This window comes from Gymnogyps californianus, chromosome 1, assembly GCF_018139145.2.
Source record: "Gymnogyps californianus isolate 813 chromosome 1, ASM1813914v2, whole genome shotgun sequence".
Classification (NCBI taxonomy): Eukaryota; Metazoa; Chordata; class Aves; order Accipitriformes; family Cathartidae; genus Gymnogyps; species Gymnogyps californianus.
The window spans coordinates 58,611,031-58,634,373 of record NC_059471.1 but is presented as its reverse complement, the minus strand read 5'-3'; the positions used below and the strand labels follow the sequence as shown (position 1 = coordinate 58,634,373).

Sequence of the window (23,343 nt, the reverse complement as noted above, 5' to 3'; positions counted from 1 at the left end):
TTATAGTTAGCCTAAACCATTATGACCACTAGTGTTCAGTTTTAGTGTCTATGTAAGCCTGCACTTGTAGCAGCAGATAAATCCTCTTTTGTTTCTTTTGTTAAGAAATATTGCTTCTTTCAGAAATTTTATACAGATGGACAGAAAATAGATGTTTTTTCTAATTGCCCAAAGTCATCTCCTTTAGGTCAGCCAGGCTGCTGGTGCAGAATTCAATCAACAGGCAAGAAATCCAGTATATACCAGAATGTACTGGTCAAACAATCCAGATAACTAGCACACATGCCAGTAGGTCACACAGTAAGTCTAAAGTAAAACAAACTTCAGAAAGAAGTCATTAGAGGCTGAGAAGTCATTAGCCTTTGGCCTCCTCTGCTACATGACACCGTTTCCACCCTAGAAGTATTAGCACAATGCCTGAATGTTGCTGGCAGCTGTTCTCAGAGTCCAAAGTGTCAGGACCAGGACACCTGCCCGTGCCACACAGCTCCCCAAACAGGACTTTCATCAATTTATTTGGGTTTTTTGGTTTTGCTTTCCTTTTTATTAATCTTGTTGTATTTTATCTATCCCTTTTCTTGCCCCACGATGTTTTTCATGGAACTGTGTCACAATCATTGCAACTTCTCTGTCCGTGGAGAAAGATTATTTCTGCACTCCAAATTAAGCAGGACTGTAAAATCAGAGTTGAGACTCTGCAACAGTCCAGCCTCTGGCTTCTCTACTGCAACCGATAAAGATAAAATGCTTTTCCAACTTGTGTCTGAATTGGCTGTCACTTTCAACACAGATGAAATCTGACAGGAATAATCAGGTTTTAAAAACATTTCTTCAACTCCAGCAGGCAAGAACATAAAAAAAGTCCATTTTTTCTTCTGGAGATTGAGGATTACGTATACCTTATAAGTAAGGAGCAAAAGGAGAGAATACAGTGTGTATGTGTGTATGTAGATGAAAACCAGCTGAAAATTAATCCTTTTACATACCATCATCTTTTTATGATCTGGAAATTCAAGGCCAAAATAGTCGCCTTCAACGAGATTGAGGTGGTTGCAAACAGCATCATGCAAAACTTTCCCCGGAGCTCTTTGCTGTAAGAAGAAAACAAAGTCTAGGGTTACAAAGATGCTTTCAATTAGTGGTAGAAAAATTATTATGCTAAGGAATTGTCCAGCAAACATGTTGTCATGTCAAAACAGTTTACAAAATCTGTGGATATTCCAACCACACCCACAGGGGAGTTGACAATAATTACACTAGTTTTAAAGCTACAGAAAATATCCATCCATCCCTGGACGGCAGCTCAGAATCCATCTTTAGTGTATTTTTATTTTTGAGGGAAAAATACCATGAAATAGAAGAGGTAGAAGAAGGGGACTTGGGATATAGTTTTCTTATGTCTGCCAAGGCTAATTTCTACTGTGAATTTCGCAAGATAGCTATTTCATCCCATGGTCTTTAAGCCGTGTCAGGTGGTGCTATGTACATCTATGTACAACATACTGAAATCAAAACATTCACTGACGGACCTGTCACACAAAACACAAGGGTCTGAGGATTTGCTGGACACCGCTTGATACGCAACGGGGTCAAGTCCCAGGTTCTGATTTCATATGGGCTTATCCCAAGCCTCCTGCTGTGAGGCACTGAGGCTGGTCAAGGCCCATCTGTGCCACCCTAACAGAGTTGTTGAGTAATTTGGAGGAGTCAAATGCAAGCATTTCCTTCCACACACTGAAAATCTTCCCTCTATAAAGACCAGGTGTTCTAGCCCAATATTAGCTCCCAGAGCCCCCGCTTTGCTGATTTTAAGGATTCTTCTCATCAGCACATGAGTTAAATCCACACCTGCAGCAAATACTGTAAATTACAGCTCACCAGCAAGTCTTCAGCAAAAAACACTGTTTCTGTATAAAAAGGCCAACCACTGAAATCAAATATTTTTGTTCCTTGGACAAATGTACCTATTTTAGCTCAAGAGGCCCTGAAACACAGATCTCCACTCACTTCAGAACAAATAATAACCCATTAAACTGCACAAACTCCACCGTTACAAGAGACCCATTGCACCCCGGACAAGTGCCCTTGCACTCAGCCTACAGATTGGCCCTTTCCCTTTCTGCCCAGTAAATAATTACTAGAGCAAAATAAAACAGCAGTAACCGAGCGAAGAAAAGAAAACCATTAGAGGCGGGCAGCCCGGCCAACCTGGCTCAAACCTGAGCCTGAGCCCATGTCCTTGGCATCTCCAGGCAGTGCCCGTACCAACAGGCTACTTGCGAGTGGGCAGCTGCTCAAGCCCACCTCCTCTCAGATGTGTCACTATGCAGTTTGGTCTCTGTTTCACTGGGATACCAAAAAATAAATTCCCAGGTTTTTTCTACCTAAGGTAATACTTGGTTTTCAGCCATAATCCGAAGTACAAAGCATCTTTCCAAAGGTAATTTATCTAACCTTGTCTAATATGAATAGTGAAAAGTAAATACCCAGTAGCGACGCTTACGCCAGAGAAATTAAAAGGATGATGTTTTTCCAGGAAAGGCACAGGATATATATGCCACCACAGCAGCGCTGTCACCCTGGTGATGCAGGACATGATGACCGAACCCTTCAATGCTGGCTGGTTTTGAAAGTCAGAAGGGAAAAGCCAAGCTCACCTCCCCAGGAACTTGCTGAGCAGGTTTTTGCCCAACATACTCCCAGTCCCTCTAACAGATCTATGCCACCAGGAAGCAATGTTCACTGAGATTATTTTATTAACTGTTTGTTAATGTTAGCTGTAGCAAACAGTAGCCTCATGAATACTGTCAGAGAACACATCAAGAACAATTGCAGATAGAAGTCCTAATTTTTTTTTAAGCATTCATCATAACCAACCTTGCAGTAACTGAAATAATTCATACCAAAATGCCAAATAAGAGGATACAGAGAAGGCGAGGAAAAAAAGACATCTATTTTTCTAGACAGAGCATTTTTGATCTGATGTATTGCCATCCAAAGTAAGTCTCAAGTGCAAATATATTTGAATACACTCACTTCACGTTCTCCAGCTTCATTAAACCGAAAGCATCTCCGATGACCACCGCCCAGCCCGCATCGGCCATCGCGCCTTGTGTGTCACTTCAAACAGAAAGCTTCCCGTATTTTCCACTCCCTCTATCGCTGTATGTAGGCACATCCAAACATACATCGTCTCTTAATGAAAGAGCTTCCCAGTAAGTGCATTTTGTTGGATGCAACAGAATAATATTAAAAAGACATTAGACTGAGTGTAATAACGATATTAGTTTACTGCTCCAAAAATACACCTACAATGATTTAGAAACTTCAGGCAAATACTCCTGCTCCCAGACTAGTCTCAGGCCTCCACAGTTTGGCTGGGACTGCTAGAGAGCAGAAGGACGTGTTTATCAGCCACCCTTGCAGCAAGAGGCAGAGGATATTTGCTTTCATCCTCATGCACAACCAGAAAAATGGTTGAATGTGCCTGTGCATACATATGTATATGTCTTACTAAAGTACCTGATGGACTCCTGTCTGACAAAGGCCAAACTTCATAGTTCCTCCCAGGAAAAAAAGGCGTCTCTGGGAGCATGGAGATTTTTGACCAACAGGAAAAAAGGCAGAAAGCCCACCTGCGTTCCCACACCGCCCAAGGTTAGCTGAGGACAGCAAGCCTGTCTGATCTCAGACCATGAGTAAAAGCATCTGATTAAAACCTGCTGAGTGTTTTCATAAAGTTTTTTTCTTACAGGCATTTAGACAATGGAACGGCAGTCTTGTAGCATTTATGTCACTTGGCATTTTCTCTGGAGTGTGCCTCAGTAACATGAAATGCTTCTTACTCAAGTATTTGTAAATAAGATTATTATTCTAAACTCATCTTAGCTTTGATCAGTCTACCTCAAAATAAAATCTGACAGTTTATTCAAAGGAAACACTGTGCACATAAAATCTGCTGAGATTTCGAGCCTGATGACACTCCGGTCTTGCAGGACCAGAACGAGAAGTACAACATCCACAAAAGCAGGAACTCCCAGGTCTCACAGAGATGTTGATTCAGTGCAGTTTCATGACATCCCTACTAAAAAATTTAAACACAATAAATTAAAATCTCTGTCCGCTGGGTATGGAAGCAAACCAGCAGTCGCTCAGGGCACAGCAAACACGAGCTGACAGAGGAGGCATTCAGGAATGAGTGCGCCACACCAATGACATCATCTGTAGCCAACAGTCGTGTCTGACTTGAACGTGGTTACAAGGCCTATGGGACAACACAAGTTTCCCACAGAACTTGGAAGGCATTTTTCAACCATCAAGCGTGGCCCTGCTGCCATGCCTCAGACAACAAGTACTAGGCAAGCTTCATCAGCTCCCGTCCCACAGCTCTGCAGCTGCACCCATGTCCCATGAGCCAGAGCTTGGCTGGTTTCCCTGCTCCACGCCAGCACCAGTCTGATTCACGGGGGCCCATGAGCCCCCCAAAATAGCTACGCATGCATGTAAGATTGCAGGGTGGGGAAAGGCTGTACTACAGCCTACGCTATAGGAAGGCCTTTCCCTGCTACAGTGAGAAAGCACAGGCCCATTACATGACCATCACAAAAGCCTCATTTACTGGAATGAAGGAAGGTCATCAATGTGGCCAAACATGGAGGACGTGGGAAAGGAAAGCCAGGAGACCTATCCCCTGCTCTCCCTGAGCATCATCGAATGAGAGCTCGCATCAGGGAGGGAAAGAACTGACCCAAAGGCGAAGATCAAAGGAGGAAGACGAGGCATGCAAGTGGGACGTTGACATGGAAGCTGCCACAATGAAGGCTGGTGGCAAGACTATACCTCCAGACCATTCATTACCACAGACACCACACTGTAAGGCAGTGAGCCAAAGGAAACAGGAGGGTATGGTATACCGGTGGAATACAACTGGGGGAAGGTCACATGCAACACCCAGGAGCTGGGAAGCAGCTGCAGCGGGTGGCAGCCCCCTGCTTCTGTTTCTGTTGACAGCTAGATTCTTGTATATCAATGAAGAAATATTGCAGCTCCAGAGGGCAATTCTTCCTACTCCAAAACAGCTACCTGAGCACACTGGCAATGAACTTTTCCTTAGCAATACAGTTGCACTCTTTCACTCTTGACGACAAGGAGCCCAGACACCTGTGTTACAGGGTTCATTTTAGATGAGGTGAATCCCAGCCATACTGACAGCAGAGAATTACTATTATTCTCTTGAGGTAGTATTTAATTACACCAAAATAACATTATAAATTTATTGCAATGAAAAGAAGTTCATTGATTTCCAGCTACACATCCTTACTGCTTAATGCATTTTGAACTGGCCTTTCATTTAGCTCTACGAAATCACATTTTAAAAGTCACTTTACATTTTCAGGGAACGTCAGGCCACTAAGTTCTAAATTATGAATAATGTGCATCACCACATTTAGCTGCAAGCTATGAAGGTACCCAGTCAAAGTAGCCTGCTTTACGCATTATGCATTCAACATTTGCTGTCTGCTCATTATTTCAGTCCTACTCAATTCATCCTCCCTCTGCTCCCACCAAAATCCAAAACAGTACGTCGCTTCTGGTCTTCCAATGGTGAATATTTTAATAGGTTCAACAATTCTTTCATGTTCTAGCAATCGCCAATTATTTAAAAAAATCTCCCTCTACATACTTGTTTAGATCATTCTTTGGCACAGACTGCAATACAGATTTTTTAAAAAAAGAAAGTGTATGGCAATATCTGCAAGATAGCCAGGACTTTAAAAGAAGTGGGTTTGCACACACTTCCCCACCCCCCAGTTAATTAAGCAGTTATTTCACTAACCATCTACCAAAAAAAAAAAAAAAAAAGTGTCTGTTTAGGATCAAATAGTGATTTTACCATTTTTTATCTGCCCGGCCAACTAATCTCAGATCCCACACTGAACAGGTCTTTGATTGAAAGGTTTTTGTTCGTTTTTTTGTTTTCACATTACCGAGCAGTAATACCAGGTTAAAAAAACAAATAAAATAAGCACTTTCGTCAGAACACCTGAAAAATATAAGTCTCATCAGTGTTTTGGTCAAAGAAACAGCTTCATGTGGGAACACGGACTACTCTGTTTTCCTTCTCTTCTTCCTCAAAACTGCTGCAAATGGACAAGAAAAAAGTTTGGTTTTTTTTAATTACACTTGCTGTGCATTAGTAACAGCTGATAAGGAGAGAAAATAATTCCTTTACATTCATCTAAAAGAAAAAAGTACATTCATCATTCACACCTGCCACAGTATAAGGCAGACTTTTCTTCCGCTAATGCCCTGTTCCTATCACATTTTGGGTGCTCAAAAATGAAATGTGACAATTTGGTCATGGTAAATATCTTACAAATACTTAAATATTATATTGTACAAAGTTTAAACACAAAGTTTAAAATTTTATTTGTTCTTTCACAGGTAATCACCCAGAAAACGCCTTGTACTTCAGATCAGTCTGATTCTCAAATTATTTTTATACTTCAGTTTAATAACTGCATTGAAATGATAGTGAAAACTTCATCCAGTATTTTCATTACTATTTCTGAAGTCATACAGTCATAATCAATACTAAAAATAACAACCCCACATTCTTAACAGCATAAATTTTCTCAGTTATTCAAAGCTGTTAAAAATTAAAATTATATATGTATCTACAGCTCTGAAAGGAAAGAAAACCAACCAACAAGTGTTCATGATAAGCAAATAGTATAAAAATAACTTCAAAGATGAGATTGCACAACAGGGTTCTTAAACAAATAACCCTGCCAGAAATTTATACTTCAAAGGAGGCTTGAAAACTACTCACAGGAGAACAATGCTGTCAGCATCTGAAGACAAATTTCATATTTTAAACAGTTCTCTTTTCTGGCATAAAATGAAATGCATAATTCATATTTAGCAAAAGTCTATTGCTCGAAGGGTGGGATTAAAAGCAAGAAGCACTGGTCTGAGTGTTGTTGCTCTGGACCTAACACTGCCAAGACACTTGGAGATCCTCTGCCCTTTTTCTCCTCTCCTCCCTTTCAAAGCATAGGTGTTAATCCTATAGGAAGAATGACTATAAAAATAGCTTTAGACAGTAAAGATAGCTCTTACACCTGGGCTTACTAGTTTTCACTTCGCTGTTCAGCTTAGACTGGGTAGTTCGGAAGTGTTGGAAGAAGGGTGATTCGTCACCCCTACGTACCAGGTCAAAGCAAAGAGGAGAAGTGACACCTTTAAACAGAGCAGCCACGCACTCCCACCACCACTTTTAAGTATGCAGATCCCCACTCTGTACCTACAGCCACCAGGTATCCACCCCATTTGGAGGGAGGGTGTAGAAGAGGCAAATTTTTATGATAACCTAAAGGCACCTCATTCCTTTTAAGATATTTTCCATTCGAATATAGTTGAAAGCTCCACTCTGGGCATGTATCCCACATGCTTTTGCACAGACTGTGCACATACCATCAAAGGCAGGATTGAGGCCAAATGCAGTAACAGAATAAGTCTCTTATACTGCCTTAAAACCAGGCAATTGATCATCTGCTGTGTGTGTACAATAAGACTATTTAGTGTTCCTTTCTTTCAAGATTTTAGTGGACTTCTTTCCCACTTTACACTCACCACGTAAGCTGTATTCCCTTTAACGCCAGTGCTTGCCTTCTATAGTCTCTGATGTACAGTTTTACCTGTCAGTCAATTTTGCTGGTGGTGGCATCTTTTTTAAACAGTGTGATTGTAAGATATGGTGCTTTTTACTTCAGGTGTGCTTTACTCCAAATACCTGCCCTTAAAAAAAAATGCAGCAGCAAGGTTACACTTTTTTCCCCCCAGCTATCAGCTACGACAAACAAGACAAGTTCAAAAATTATTATTTTAGGTATGTGATTGCTAACCAAAAATCAACACAGCAAACAATTATCAAGGCAAAAACACAAAGAGAAAGATTTTAATAACCATCTCATTTGCTTGCATTTCTAGCACGGTCTCCAAAAGAAACCTGCAATTTTCTACATTTGAACATACATAGATTTGTTATTGTAACCATGCTCTTGGATTTCTGATCACGACAAACTGGCTTATGTCAAAATATTTTCTAAAATAGGCAAAAGCAGAAGGATTGCTCTGACTAGACTTTAAACTCTCTTCCAGTGCCCCAAATCAACTTTACTAGAAATAGCCAACAGTAAAATTCAGGTGAAAATTAAATACTTATAAGGAAAAGAAATAACTAATCCTCTTTAATAGTTAAATAGTGTGGAAGGAAAAAGAAAAGGATTATCTAGGAAAGTTAATGTAAAGTTTTATGATGAGGCTATTTTCAGAAGTGCTTGGTTAAACTTTTTCTTACAGCATAGTCAGACTAATACAAAATTCAGCTACAATAAATCCTCAGGTAACTGTACATTTCCATAATTACAGTACAGTAAAGCTACTGGAATTGGAGGCTCTGCTTGGTCTCTTTTCACTTGGCTCAAAATCATAGCTTTATAACTTAATGGGTAAATACCATCCACACTGTATTATATATGCCATTTCAACATGCAAGTGAGGAAATAAAAAAGGAGAAGAGATGGGCTGGGCACCTTCAGAACTGAGCCTTTCATACCACAGACCAACCCATCATCTTCACGTGTAACGATCCAATCATTTGATTTCTTTGCAGTTCTTACAAATGCAAACTGATACTAATACTGATTTTATTTCCCACCTTTAAATTACTCTAATTTCTAGTTGACAAGGAGTTTGTTACTGCAGAGCCAGCAGCAACCACCACAAAGCTAGTGGAGTCCTTTGTAAAGAAGAAGAAAGGGGAAGAAAGAAGCAGATTCTTGTAGCTCAGAGAATTTCCTCCTCGGGTAGTGGTAGGGACAAAATCCCACAGGAGAATTTATTTCGCACATCCATCCCACTGTCATCAATGCCAAAGGAAATCTGGAACTTCTCATCAGCTAAACACCACGAACCCTCCAGACCAAAAACCATTCAGCCTTTGGTCACTGTAGTCTAAGTACACATCTGTTTATTACAAAATGTTATTCATGGTGAAAAGCATTAACAAAACACTTCATGATTAGTTTCCTGGTTCACTGGTTCTTTTAGCTGTATTTACAGCATTTTAACTAGCTGACATCTAACTCTCAGTTAGAAAGTACAACTGACCTTGTCTTAACTTTCCTGTACCGATTTAAAAAAACCTACATTTGACACATATGCACCTAAAAATCACTTTATCAACTTAAAAGGGATGCTCTGATCCCCTCTGCTAATGAATTCAGCTGAAAAACTTCGTTGTTGTCTGCCTAACAATCCTCTAAGAAATTGTCCTGATGGGGACAAGGCATGCCTTCACATGAAATGCGAATGCTGATCTCAGTAACTCCCCAAAAACCCTAACCCCAAAAAACATCAAACTGCAACAACAGGTCTCTGCAAAAGCTAATTAGTCCTCCTGAAAAAACCCAAACCTTGGTTTTTGTAGTTCAACCATTACTGCTAACTTCCTTCGATAGGTGTAAAATATTTGTGGGAAATCAGTAGTAGCATAGTGAGTCTTTTAAGTAACTGTTTAAGGCTGCAAAATTTCACACAGCAACCATTCATTTCTTGGAGACTTCCAGCGGGAGACTCTTGCCAGAGCCACTGTTACTAAAACAAAATTACTTTCCTTGAACACCATTTCAAATGCACAGTGTGAACAAGAAAAATGAGGCATTAAAAGAACAATGAGAAAACTTACTAAAAATATGCCATCTTGCTCCCTAAATTAGCTCCTGCAAATGCTGAGTCATCTCTGCGTAATTTTACTAGCAAAACTAAAAAGTGGTTTGTGCCTGTTCTTTATCCCGTTAGCAAGGCAAACATCCACTGCTGGAAGAGACTATTTTCCTTTCTGAAGAGTATCATCGGCACGACGTATTCCAGCTTCAGAGCCTTGACACTGAATGGTGATGACTTGCAAGAACCAGAGCCAGCCCGTCATGAACTTCAGATCTTGGAGTGAGTTGCAGGGCAGATGCATTAAACAGTGCTTTCCTCACGACCTGAAACAAACTACTTTGCAAATCAGCACATAAGAAAACTGGAAGGCAACAATACTTTTGTGCTATATGGCTTTTCTAAAACCAGGTGCACGCTAAAAAAAGCTTCCCTGAAAAGCTATGTCTCGCTGAGAAGTGCGAGAAGGGAGGGAGTCACCCCAAAGTCGTGACACCATAACGCTTAGTGGAGACACAGGGATGCCAGTAGGCACCTCTCTGACAACGATTACCTCTGAATTATCTATGTTTAATTGACAGCCAGGGGGTGCAACTGGGCAGATGTCCCCATCTGGCATAAGCTGCACCTCCACCACAAGCCTCTGCCCAGAGATGTGCCCGATGGCCACAGGCACAGTGTCCTGCAGCACAGGGATGTCCACAGCACAAGCGCAGCGTGTGCACTGTGGGCACTGGCTTTCGAAAACACACCACAAGATTTGTTTTCAGAAACTAGATGGGAGTTTGATGTGAAGCTGATAGAACCTCATTTTTCAGAGCGTTTTCTTTATGGAAAGCTGTTTTACTGAAGCTCAGCTCTGGAAGCAAGTACATACCTGTCAAATAAATGTTGATATTACTTTCCCTCCCTGCAAGCAAAAAACTGAATGAGTTTAACCCCCAGCCTCGGCACTATTTAGCAGCACACTGTGCTCCTTGTTTCTTGGGAAGAGCTGCAACTGAGGCTCAGAACACTCATTAAAAATACCTCAGATTGAATTTCATAGCCCACAACTTTTGAAAAGGAATATAATGGCACCATTCAGTGCTTTCAGTGTAATTCAGCAGCGTAGCAGCCAGCGTGTAATTGGGGATGGAAACCCCAATCTTTGTGACACCCCCCACCCCTTGCCTCCCACTTTACCACTCCTGTCTGTTTCAAGGCAAAAATCATCTAACCACCTTCTCAGGTTTTCTTTTTTTAACATTAAGTAGTGCTTGAGAAGAAAATAAAATCATTCTATTATTCAGAACACTTTCTTCTCTGGTCTGTTTTCTTTGCCTGCTCATTTTTCCTCATTTTGTTTAGCCATAAGCAAACACTTCACTAGAATGAAGGAGCAGGCAATTCTAAAGTCATCAAATGTGAAAACAGAACCCTTATATGCAGACTGGAAACATGAGAATATGGAGTGTTATGACTATATGGAAGTTATTAACTATAAAACCAGATTGAGATGCAAAGTGGTTATTTACTATTTTTATTTCGATACATTTTAGTTTAGCCATGATTCTAGTAAAACCCTTTGAAGAAAAGAAATCATTTAAATGCAAGAACTCTGAGACTTGAAGGAAAAAAAAACACCAAAAAACGAGAGATGTTCAGGCAAAATATTAAATCCTAAATCTAAAGCAAAATCAAATGTAACAGGAAAAAGCTTCTGACAATCCCTGTTCAGCCCTGCATCAGTCTCAACATGACTATTAATCTGAGCAAGAGCTGACACCACCCAGGATTGTACATATTTTACTTTTTACTTTACTAGGGGAAGAAAAGCGCATTTTAACAATAGGATACAGAACTTTTCATGACCGGAGTGCTAACTTGAAAGGACACCCTTAGATGAAGCCTTCAGGCTGTGGCTGCTGCTAACCAGCAATGTACTCACGCTACACCCTAACTCTTGCCTTCAGCCAGGCCACTGCTTCAGCTGGATCTAGTGCTCCTACAGCCACAACGCGAAGCAGGGTAAGGAAGGCAATCCTGCATGAAATTTAAAGAATTAAGAGTTTCTGTAGGATCTGCTTGGTACTAGCCTGTCTTGCAAAGCCAACGTGGACTGGCTAAGGAAAAGCTTGGCTGCAGCATCCTACAATTACTCCAGACTGGATGTGGAGTAATCCTGTATTTTATGTGTGAAACTGAAACAGAGATGGTCCTGAGTTCATTCCTAATGAGCAAACTTCATACCCACAAAATTTTTTCATGGAAATGAAACTGCAAGTGCAAAACATAAGTCTCAAAAGCTACCTCATCTTCAAGTATCTGAAAGGCAGAAGTTTTGGGTTGTTTTTTGCCAGTCAAGTTCCCAATACGCAAGAGTTTCTTGTCTGGTCATGCAAGATCTGTCACCAACCTGACAGCTTGGTAACCTTTGTATCATGGATGTATAGGAAACATATTAAACATTTCTCTAAGCAGCCTCAAAAGACCTTAAGACTGAATACAGTGGGAGTCTGAACTGTCTTTTAAACATGCAAAGAAAGATGCAGGAGAAAAAGTGAGAACTGTCTATACACTTACGGCGTTTGCAAGGGAAGGTACAAGCTCTGTGTTTTGTGCATCACTGTGAAGTGCTACCTTTGGTGGGACACAAACCAGAGTGGAAAGAAGAACACGGGGAATTGGTGTAGCGGGTGTTACAATAATGGCTGCTTCTACCAATAGATTTCAGAGGCACCTCATAATGATGTAGTCAAGTCACATTTTCAAGGAAAGAGAAAAAATAACCACCTCCTTTTTTAATACAGCTACACAGGTTTTCAAAAAAGATCCTCAGGAGCTTTTCTGCTCGTTCTTTGCAGCCTGCCTGCAACTTGCAGTGTCTCCTAACACAGCAGACACTTTGAAAAATCCACCCATGGGTCATCCCAGGTCTCTGAAAGATGAAACTGGCTCTGGATTGTAGAAGTCTGATGAATGGTTATGTTAGCAAACAACACATAACTGTAGCAATCATCGGGAAGCACAAACAGAGGAGCGGTACCAGCATGCACTGGAGAAACAGCGACTTAGCCTCCAATCACTTCAAAATCCAAAGCTGCTGGGACTGACCCATATGTTGAATCTAGCATTAAACAGCAAAGCAGTACAGACAGAGCAGAGATCTGCTTATACATTTGTGGCAAACCAGGGAAAGAAGGGATTTGTGCTTGTATCTGTGGTGCAGGGGGAGGTGGAGGGGGAAGAAAGGCCAGCAGGACTTAAGCTGCACGTAATGTTGTTTGTTAACAGCACATGGTCTGAGCTGGGCAAAAAGCCTCTCACCGATCTTCCGAGTGCTTCCTCCTGACTATGAGCAAGGTTTTACCCTTACCTACGTTAAACTTGGGACATTCAGCTTTCACCTGATTTCCTACCCCTTCTTCTGCATGCGTGTGCTTGTGTGTGTGTGCGCACCTTACAGAATTGCTGGTGCCTGCAGTTAATGTGCCATACTTCTAAGGAAAATAGCTTACACCCTTCTGCTTCATTGCTCACTTAACCATACAAAATGTTCAAGCTAAGGAGATAGTCCTAAGAGATCTGCTTTCTGTCACTCAGATAGAGGCCTCAAATATCAAAGGAAAGCAACACCATGTTATTATCACAAGTACATTAACATAGTCTCTGAAACACAACTTTTATGGCTTCTATTTTGTTTTAACATGCAATACTGTTTTTTTTTACGCTCTGCTTAAAAACATGTGTTGTACAGACTTAGTTGTTGTGATTGGGGTTTTGGACAAAATTGTTAAAATAAATCTTTAGGCGCAGCAGATTTACAAAGGCAAATGAGCCACTCAACTGTTTTTGTTTTTTTTTTTTTTCTTAAGGCCAGAGTACAGCAGTGCCGTATTAGATACCACTTTGATACAGATGAGCTTTATCAGCAACAACAGGCTTCGTGGGAAACAAGCGTTCTCTGTTCAGGACACGTCAAAGAGAAGTCTTTGGGGACGTGCTATCAGAAGTCAAACATCAGGCTGACACAAAGCGACTTTTTTGACCACATTTTCAGTCTGAGGTTGAATTCCTCCAGAAAGCGAGTTTTAATTCTTTTAACCTTGAGGATAATGTGTGTAACTGGAAAAGGATTTGATTTATCTAATTTGTGGTTTTTTCTTAGTGCTGAAAACCAAGTCCTTACGTTCTTAAAGATGGCATGCATCTCATTTTAAATTTACATTTACAAATATGCTTTATTTAATGTTAATATTCAGGTAATTTCCAGATTCCTGGGCTATGCAAGAGCAATACTTTTACTTACAACATAACAACATAATTGGATGCTACAAGTGATTATTACTGAGATGCCATTTGAGTATACCAATAAAGATTGCCACGGAATTATTATCCATCAGGGTTTGAGCAACTTGTCAGAAACAAACTTCTCCACCTTCTCCTTTTTATTTTAAGAATAAGTCTAAATTAATCCCACCTAACTCTAAGCACTTAACTGAGGTGCCTAAGGCAGAAGAGTAATTTTCCCAGATTCCTGTGTGATCAACAGAGGGGAAATAAGCACTTTCAGACTACCTGTCAGTCAACCTAAACTCTGAATCATCCGGGAGGTGGCACCTCTCCCTCCACTTTTTTATAAACTACAGTAACTGCAGCTGGCATAAATGTCTTATTGAAAGACAGTTTTACATGGATATATATTCCTTACGTTATTTAACTTTAAAAAGAAAAAAAGTAAGAACTAAGGAACCTTTACAAAATAAAGAGGTTCATGCTTATTTAAAACAGTATTTTGGCTCTTACAAGAAGACATTTCAGAAAATGACCAAAATAAAAGCAGTGTTCTCACTCCTTCCTTAGATGGGCTTCGAAACTCCCCAACAGAATGCAAAGGGAGAAAAAACTAAGCAAATCCACATGCAAAGAGAGCGCACCACTTGCTGAAGGTACCTCCACACGGAGACTGAGCCAGTGGAAGGATGGCTGCACCTGTAACAGCCAGAATTCAACACCATCAGCTGTTACTTACCTGAGAGCAACTACCCTTTCCTGGGCAGGAACATAAGCAGAAAAGGCAATGGGCTTCTACAAAGCAGCAAGGGCCCACCTGCCCAGCACTGCACTGATGAAATCACATTTGCCAAAGCACTGAAAAGGATGACATTTTTTTCTAGGAACAGTTTCAACAGGCTATAGAAATCTTATGATAAACCTCAGGTATCAACAGCCACTCCTGTTCAATGTTAATTGTTTAAGAGACCACGAATATCTGGAGACAAAAGCCAGCAGAATGTTGCTTAGAATTTACTACTGATCATCTATTAATAGGCTTATCAGAAAGTTGCTCCAGATTAGTTTTTCTTCCCAAATTGAAAAATATTTTTGTACCTGTTATGAGACTTAATAAATATCCTTCTTCTTTGCCAATTTATAAAATGTTTAGGTTATCCATATTCTCACCAGCCCTCAAGTGAAGTTCTGGGCCAGCATATACACATACTGTAGTCATCTCCACCAAAACACTATCTTGCTGCCAGCTTCAGAAATTATCTTTCTTCATCATAATTTACTTAGAGAAGTCAGACTACCCTGTCAGACTCAGAATAAATCTCCACAGGGAACAACTTCTGCATACAGAAGACCACAATGGCATTGAACCATGATTACTGCTTGCATACTTCTTGTACTGGCCTTTTACTAATTTTTAATCACAATGTCTCCTAATGCTTGACAAAGAACACCATGTGACTAAAACAGGGAGAACCGTAACCCTGATTTGGCATTAAGGAGCCAATATTATCAGCTTTTGCTTTTTTATACTGTAAATATTTCCTAAATTGTTCGTACTAAACAGCTTGAAACATCCCGTCTACTCTCGAACATCGAACAAGGTCTCGGCCAGGAGAACAGCATAGGCTTTGCAGGATGAGAAAGATCTGAGGAGCCATGTGTCATGGCATCCTGCTGGCTTTTTAATTCTTACCAGCTCTGTGGTGGGTTGACCCTGGCTGGACGCCAGGTGCACACCAAAGCCGCTCTATCACTCCCCCTCCTCAGCTGGACAGGGGAGGAAAAAATACAATGAAAGGCTCGTGGGTTGAGATAAGGACAGGGAGATCACTCAGCAGTTACTGTCACTGGCAAAACAGACTTGACTTGGGGAAAAAAATTAATTTATTACCAGTCAAATCAGAGTGGGAAATAAGATGGGAAATGAGAAATAAGACCAAATCTTAAAAACACCTTCCCCGCAACCCCTCTCTTCTTCCCAGGCTTCACTTTACTCCCGATTTTCTCTACCTCCTCCCCCTGAGTGGTGCAGGGGGACAGGGAATGGGGGTTGTGGTCAGTTCATCACACGTTGTCTCTGCTGCTCTTTCCTCCTCAGGGGAGGACTCCTCACACTCTTCCCCTGCTCCAGTGTGGGCTCCCTCCCACGGGAGACAGTCCTCCATGAACTTCTCCAACGTGAGTCCTTCCCACGGGCTACAGTTCTTCATGAGCTGCTCCAGCATGGGTCCCTTCCACGGGGTGCAGTCCTTCAGGAACAGACTGCTCCAGTGCGGGTCCTCCACGGGGTCACAAGTCCTGCCAGCAAACCTGCTTCAGCGTGGGCTCCTCTCTCCACAGGTCCAGTCTGCCAGGAGCCTGCTCCAGTGCAGGCTTCCCACGGGGTCACAGCGTCCTTCGGGCATCCACCTGCTCCAGCGTGGGGTCCTCCATGGGCTGCAGGGGGACAGCCTGCCTCACCATGGTCTTCCACATGGGCTGCAGGGGAATCTCTGCTCTGGTGCCTGGAGCACCTCCTCCCCCTCCTTCTTCACTGACCTTGGTGTCTGCAGAGCTGTTTCTCTCACATATTCTCACTCCTCTCTCTGGCTGCAATTGCTGCTGCGCAGTAACTTTTTCCCCTTCTTAAATATGTTAGCACAGAGGCACTACCACTGTTGCTGATGGGCTTGGCCTTGGCCAGCAGTGGGTCCATCTTGGAGCCGGCTGGAACTGGCCCTATCGGACATAAGGGAAGTTTCTAGCAGCTTCTCACAGAAGCCACCCCTGTAGCCCCACCGCAATGATGAGTTTAGTGTATGGCTCTCACCTGTGGGACCATCATACCCGGACACAGTCTTTGCCTCAGAGAGGACTAGTACTTGCTGTTAAGAAAGCAGCAAATGCCAGCAGCCAATACCTCCTGTTGCTCCCATATGCTGGCACATGCCTACAGCCACAAGCTGCCCCTACTTTCTCTCTGTAGCCTACAGGGAAAGGGAAAAGGGCTGAAAACAAAGATGTGATCCAAAACAAGAATTCAGTTCCCTCCCAGATAACTCCTTCCATCCAATGTATCACAACTGTAAGCAGACTGCAAACAATTAAGGCCAGGAAAAGGTGAGTTATGATCATCACTGTCAGAAACCATTCATTCAGAGGGCACACACTTCCTTCTCGAGTATAAAGCAACATGATTTCCTGGCACTGAAACAGGGTGTTCTCCATCTCTAGTTACATGCTAACCAGGAGACATGTTTTCATGTATTTACTAGGATGGATATTTTCCCCCATGACCCTCAGAGCCTTGCTTGGGTTGAGATTCATCCCTTTTTAACTGCAATTAAGCATCCAGTTGCTCTGGACTTCCTTCATAGCAAAAGGAAAGAAAGGGTACTTCCAGAGAAACATTCAGACCAGCCAAAACTGAATAGACAAACTTGGTCTGCATCTCATTGCTACTTTGCTTCTCCCTCTGGATTACGCCATCTTTAACACATATATGCTTATTTCTTGTTGTCATTAACATTCATGAGCTATTTTGTCTACTGTGCTGTTAGGAAACAGATAAGTGCTTACACAAAAGACATTACGCATATTAGCTGACATCATCAGCGTATTTTAAAGAGACTCCCAAAACTGAATTCAAATGACCAAACTATTCAAGACAAACATTTCCCAATAAAAAATGTAATTCATACCCAATAAGTAGCTCTCACCACCAGGTCTTTCAGGATACCCTGACATTAAATCAAATATTTAAGGACCAATGTAATCAATCAAATGTAAGGAAGGGCTTACATTTCTTTTTGAGTGATGCTGAACATATCTGGATATGTGCCCTTGCTGGAGATTTATAATTAGGGTTAGCATTACACTGAGTAATTTTAAAAGCTTGAGAAATCACAAGATCTGTTGAGGTCATTTCTCTGATATCACATGTGCATCCAATACTGAACATAAAAATTCCACAGACCACATGTTTGCCGATGTGCAAAAAGCCATTATCCTGAACGCAGCGGAGATGTGAACTTGCCCCATCAACTGCACTTCAACAAAAGCATGACCGACTCTTCCACTCCTGATAATTATGATCAAGAGAGGACACTATTAAAATCCATTTCAATCCTCATAACTGCTGGCAACAGTGTCCCCAAATGTTCCTAAATACACTTTTAACTAAGGCAATGAGTGCATTAAAAGCAACGAATTTCTGTCAGGGCTGAGCTGGAGGGTGAGTGGTGGGCTCATGCAGAGCGCTCCCACAGCTGCACCGGTGGCCATGGTGGAATTCAACTCACCCAACATCGGCTGTCTAGAAGTTATGTGTTTAGTCTAAACTCATCATCCGGGTTGTCTCTCTGCAGTCGGACAAGAGAGAAGTACCGTGAGAGAAAATTCATCCCATCTGGAGACAGATGTATCTCACACCCGGGGTGAATTGCCCACCGGGGGCACGTCTCATTCCACCGACAACTGGGGGAACCTTTCCTACTTCCTGTGAATCTGATGTTGAAACAGCCAAAGTCAGGTGAGATCAATCTTACTCTAAAACTTTAGCACAGGTAAGATTGTATGGTCTGGCACACTTTTTGTTTGCAATTTTTCCACATGCCTGAGACAGGATACACATGGCATTTTCTTTTGGGAGAAGAGGGGCGAACAGAAGAAAGATACATTCTTATAAAGTTGTGTATTTCTTTTAAGCAAGATAATGGTCTCAAAAGGGCTTAAGAAGACAACAGCAGACAAAGCAGAAATAAAGACGGTAGCACTGAGAACGTATTACAAGAAGGACAGGTCCCCAAAGATGAGCTGCAGTGCAGGCTATGAGTAACAGCAAAATCCTCCATTTTCTAAAAGTGTTGCTGTCGTGGTTTAACCCCAGTCAGCAACTCAGCACCACGCAGCCGCTTCCCCCTTCCCCCTCCCAGTGGGGTGAGGAGGAGGAAAGAGAAAAAAAAAGTAAAAACTCGTGGGTTGAGATAAGAACAGTTTAATAACTAAAGTAAAATATAATACTAACAATAGTAATAATGAAATATAATAATAATAATAGTAATGAAAGGGAATATAACAAAAAAGGAAGGGGGGGGAAGGAAAAAAAAAACCAGTGATGCACAATGCAATTGCTCACCACCCGCTGACCGATGCCCAGTTAGTTCCCAAGCTGCAATCCCCGCCTCCCGGCCAACTCCCCCCTGTTTATATACTGGGCATGACATTCAATGGTATGGAATACCCCTTTGGCTAGTGCAGGTCAGCTGCCCCGCCATGCTCCCTCCCAGCTTCTTGCACACCTGCTTGCTGGCAGAGCATGGGAAACTGAAAAGTCTTTGGCTTAAGATAAGTGCTACTTAGCAACAACTAAAACATCAGAGTGTTAGCAACTTCATTCTCACACTAAATCCAAAACACACCACTGTACCAGCTACTAAAAAGAAAGTTAACTCTGTCCCAGCCAAAACCAGGACAGTTGTCCAACACTTATGAACCAGAAATAGAAGCAAAATATGTCCCATGTTTTCTCACAGTAAAAATAACCAATTCCATTCAATATCATGCTGAGGCCTATATTGAAAAGGAGCTCCAGTAAATTTTTTACCTAAACACAAACACTGAGCAGTTTTCCACATCTAGAGCACTGATGAAAGGAAACTCAAGACTCAACAACACAATATTCAGTAGCACTATCCTGATCAAAAGAAGGACTTCCATCTTCTTTTAGACTTCAAGAGATGGCTTTAAGGAGATTCTGAGTCCAACAGCAGCCTACCGAATAAGGATCACATTTTGACTTAGCAGACTCATCCTGTAAGGTGCTGAGCACCTGCGCTGAGTGATCCTCCCGGTCCCGCAGACACGTGGTGCTGCTCTTCAGGAACTGAGCAGCTTGCAAGGCCAGCTGGCTGGAATGGCTCACAGTATTTCCCAGAGCACACGTGGCCCCACAGGCAAAATTTCGCTAGTAGAAAATTGCTCAGCAACGGTCCTCAAGAACAATGAAGAAACTCAAATAGGAAACATGTAAATAAAGTGCTTTATGTGTAGGCTGCTGCTTAAGGTCTTAAAATAGATGCCAAATAATGGAACAACATGTCTGTCTAATAGCTATACTTTTCTAGTTATGAAGAACTGGCATTATCAATTAAAAGAAACAGTTAAGTAACTGATATACTCAGTCTCTGATTCCAGTATCTCCACACTGATAGATCAATAAGTGATTGGAAAAATATACCTTCTAAAAACCATTAGATAGCTATACATTTATATAGTTCCATTGAAAATACATGTATGCATGTTTTTTCCTTCACCACTTAGAGTAACAGACTGAAAAATACCCACGGCACATACAATGCGTGCAGTTATACAAGGGGCGATTTATAGCCCTGTTTTAATGACTGTATTTGCCAAAGGCAAAATCTGCTTACTGTTATTTCTAGCAATAGTATACTTTACTAAACAGCCAGTCTTGTGTAAAAATAAAATCAGCATAAAACATACACTAACCTTTTATGTTGCTGCTAAGTGGTTTGTGAAATCTGGTTTTGTGATTACATTTAAGATGTTTTGTGCAGTCACTATTAGCCAAGTATCCTATGCGGGGGCGGGAGAGATGTCTAAAGTATTCACAATAGGCTTGAAATGCTACACTGTAAATCACGGCCCCAAGCATCACAGGAGTCCATACACCATAAATAGATAAATAAATAAAATCAAGCAAACAAAACAAGGCCTTGCTTTCTTTGTTGAGAATATCTGAAGCTGCCCAAAGTTGACAACAAAAATAGCCTAAACATTCAGATCCCTACAGCAGTATGTCTTTAACAAAACTGCACCTCTAACCTCTAAATATTTGCAGAAATAACACTCTAATAATGTAATAACACAGTTGCATGCTAGGATAGCAAGAACTATGCTTTGGTAAGAAAAATATCACTCACTAAGTTTTCAACAGGTATCATAAACTAGAGACTTGATCCTGCAGTTAAAGCAATCAATGTAGTACTCTGCATACATGATATACTACTATTTCCGATGGCTTTTATGTGGAAACAATGGGCGCTATTCATATAGAATCACTAACCACTGCTGCAACACCAAGTATTACATTTTCAAACTGTCAATCATCCATACAAAGACTGACAGAAAATTTCAACCAAAATTTTGCGCTCAAACTCACCTTTCAATACTTACTATTCTGCCTTACTTTTCTGAAGAGTTTCACTTCTCATTAAAAAACCGCAGAACTACATACATTGGTCCCTTACAACCATGCACCTTGAACCAGAAACTCTTAATGTCTTCACAATGTCTCCTAATGCAAGAGCATCACTATGTCTGAATTACTTTGTGAGTACTGTTCTCACCGAACAGTGGGTTTCTCACACTCAGCAACATGCTCTTCTCTCTTTTTTCCTTGTTTTTTTTAAACTTTGCAATGATTGTACTGATCACTACATGGCTGGTTTTTAAACACGTGGTTTCTGGTCACAAAGGCAAGAGGTCATTTTTTCCATAACTGGAAGGCTAATCTACAGTAGCTGTTGCAACCCCAGCTACGCCCTTCCAACACATGGGCACCCGGCAGGCAGCACACGCTTGTGCTCACCAGTCAAGCTGGGGAAAGCCTGCCCCCGTGGCATCAACCGCGTTAGGGGCACCAGCCTTCACATCAAAACTCTGCCCAGAAGCTACTTACTGCTACTGTAAAACTGGTTTTTGTCCTTAAACCAAGGACAAGCACAGGGGAGGCAAGACAGCAAGGTTCCTAAAGTCCACTAAGACTTGGTGGCAGCCCTCTCTTTGGAAATTCCCCCTAGACTCTGACAAGGCCAGGGAAAGGGCCAAAAATTCATTTGGAAATGGTTGTTCTACTTCATTTCTGATGTGTGTACATGTATGTTTTACCTGTAGTCAGTGTTGTTACAGAAAGGCACACACTATCACAGACAAGCACATTTCAAAATCATACAGAAATAAAGAGAACAGGCAGCTTCTCCCACTCCATAACCCTTTATTTGCAGTTAAAGGTTCACATCCAGTAGAATAAAAATTAATCTCTGATTATGTCAGGAGTGAAACAATAAATATTACATTTCCTCAGCCTTGGAAGCACATCTTCTTGCTTTCTTGACATTTGTTTATACGGTTAAAACAAACAAACAACAAAACCCCCAACCTTTTAGCCAAGTACCATAACAAAGAGAGAGAACAGCTAAAGCAACACCTGGAGTTGAATCCGAGTTTGCCTAGTGTTTTCACCTCAAAAGTCTGAATGCCTACAACTTACCATAAATTCCCGAGAGGTGAACAGAAGTCCAAGCAGGAACTCCAATGAGGAACATGAGCTAATTTACAGCAGTCAGTTTCTGAGCTGCCTTCATTTTTTTCATCTCACAAAAAGGTGAAGCCTAAAAGCAGACCCTGCCACAGGAGTGGCAATAAGCTTCCTAACTAATCCCAGGTGTGGGGACTTACATAGGTGATAAATTTTTTCAGGTGCTGCTGGGTTGTAAGTGGATGTCACCTTGCCATCCTTTCCCCCTTACAAGGTCTAGGGACTCATACATACCACAGCAGTGTGAAAGTAATGGTATTCTTTCACTGAAGGCGGAGGGGAGAGGAGAAAGTGTAACTGTATTTCAGAGAAGACCTGTGCTGAACAAGAGCAGAGAGCTGAACACCAAACAAACTGTATTTGGGGCGGGAGGCTGTCCTGGTTTCGGCTGGGACAGAGTTAACTCTCTTCTTAGTAGCTGGTACAGTGCTGCATTTTAGATTTAGTGTGAGAATGATGTTGATAACACTCTGATGTTTTAGTTGTTGCTAAGTAGCGCTTGTCTTAAGCCAAGGACTTTTCAAGTTTCCCATGCTCTGCCAGCAAGCAGGTGTGCAAGAAGCTGGGAGGGAGCATAGCCAGGGCAGCTGACCTGAACTAGCCAAAGGGGAATTCCATACCATGGAACATTATGCCCAGTATACAAACAGGGGGGAGTTGGCCAGGAGGCGTGGATTGTGGCTCTGGCATCGGTCAGCGGGTGGTGAGTGACTGCATTGTGCACCACTTGTCTTTTCTTGGGTGTTCTTTCTTTTTTTGTTGTATTCCTTTTCATTACAATTATTATTGTTCTTAGTTAGTAGTGTATTTTATTTTTACTTTATTTATTAAACTGTTCTTATCTCAACCCACGAGTTTTACTTTTTTTTTTTTTTCCTCCTCCCCACCCCACTGGGAGGGGGCAGGGGGAAACGGCTGCGTGGTGCTTAGTTGCTGGCTGGGGTTAAACCATGACAGAGGCAAACAGAACAAAAAGAAAACAAGCATGCACAGTATATTTTAGTATTCCTTAGTTTGAC

At 41.6% G+C, this 23,343-nt stretch overlaps 1 protein-coding gene across 4 annotated transcripts in view; it reads right to left on the bottom strand.

Annotated features, from left to right (window-relative positions):
• Positions 1-23,343, bottom strand: part of FARP1 (FERM, ARH/RhoGEF and pleckstrin domain protein 1) — a 217,510-nt gene that overhangs the window by 70,389 nt on the left and 123,778 nt on the right. For all 4 annotated transcript variants that reach the window (XM_050890909.1, XM_050890915.1, XM_050890923.1 and 1 more), the window contains exon 3: positions 987-1,091. In XM_050890909.1, coding sequence (XP_050746866.1) covers positions 987-1,091 — 105 coding nt within the window. The remainder of the gene's footprint in view (positions 1-986; positions 1,092-23,343) is intronic.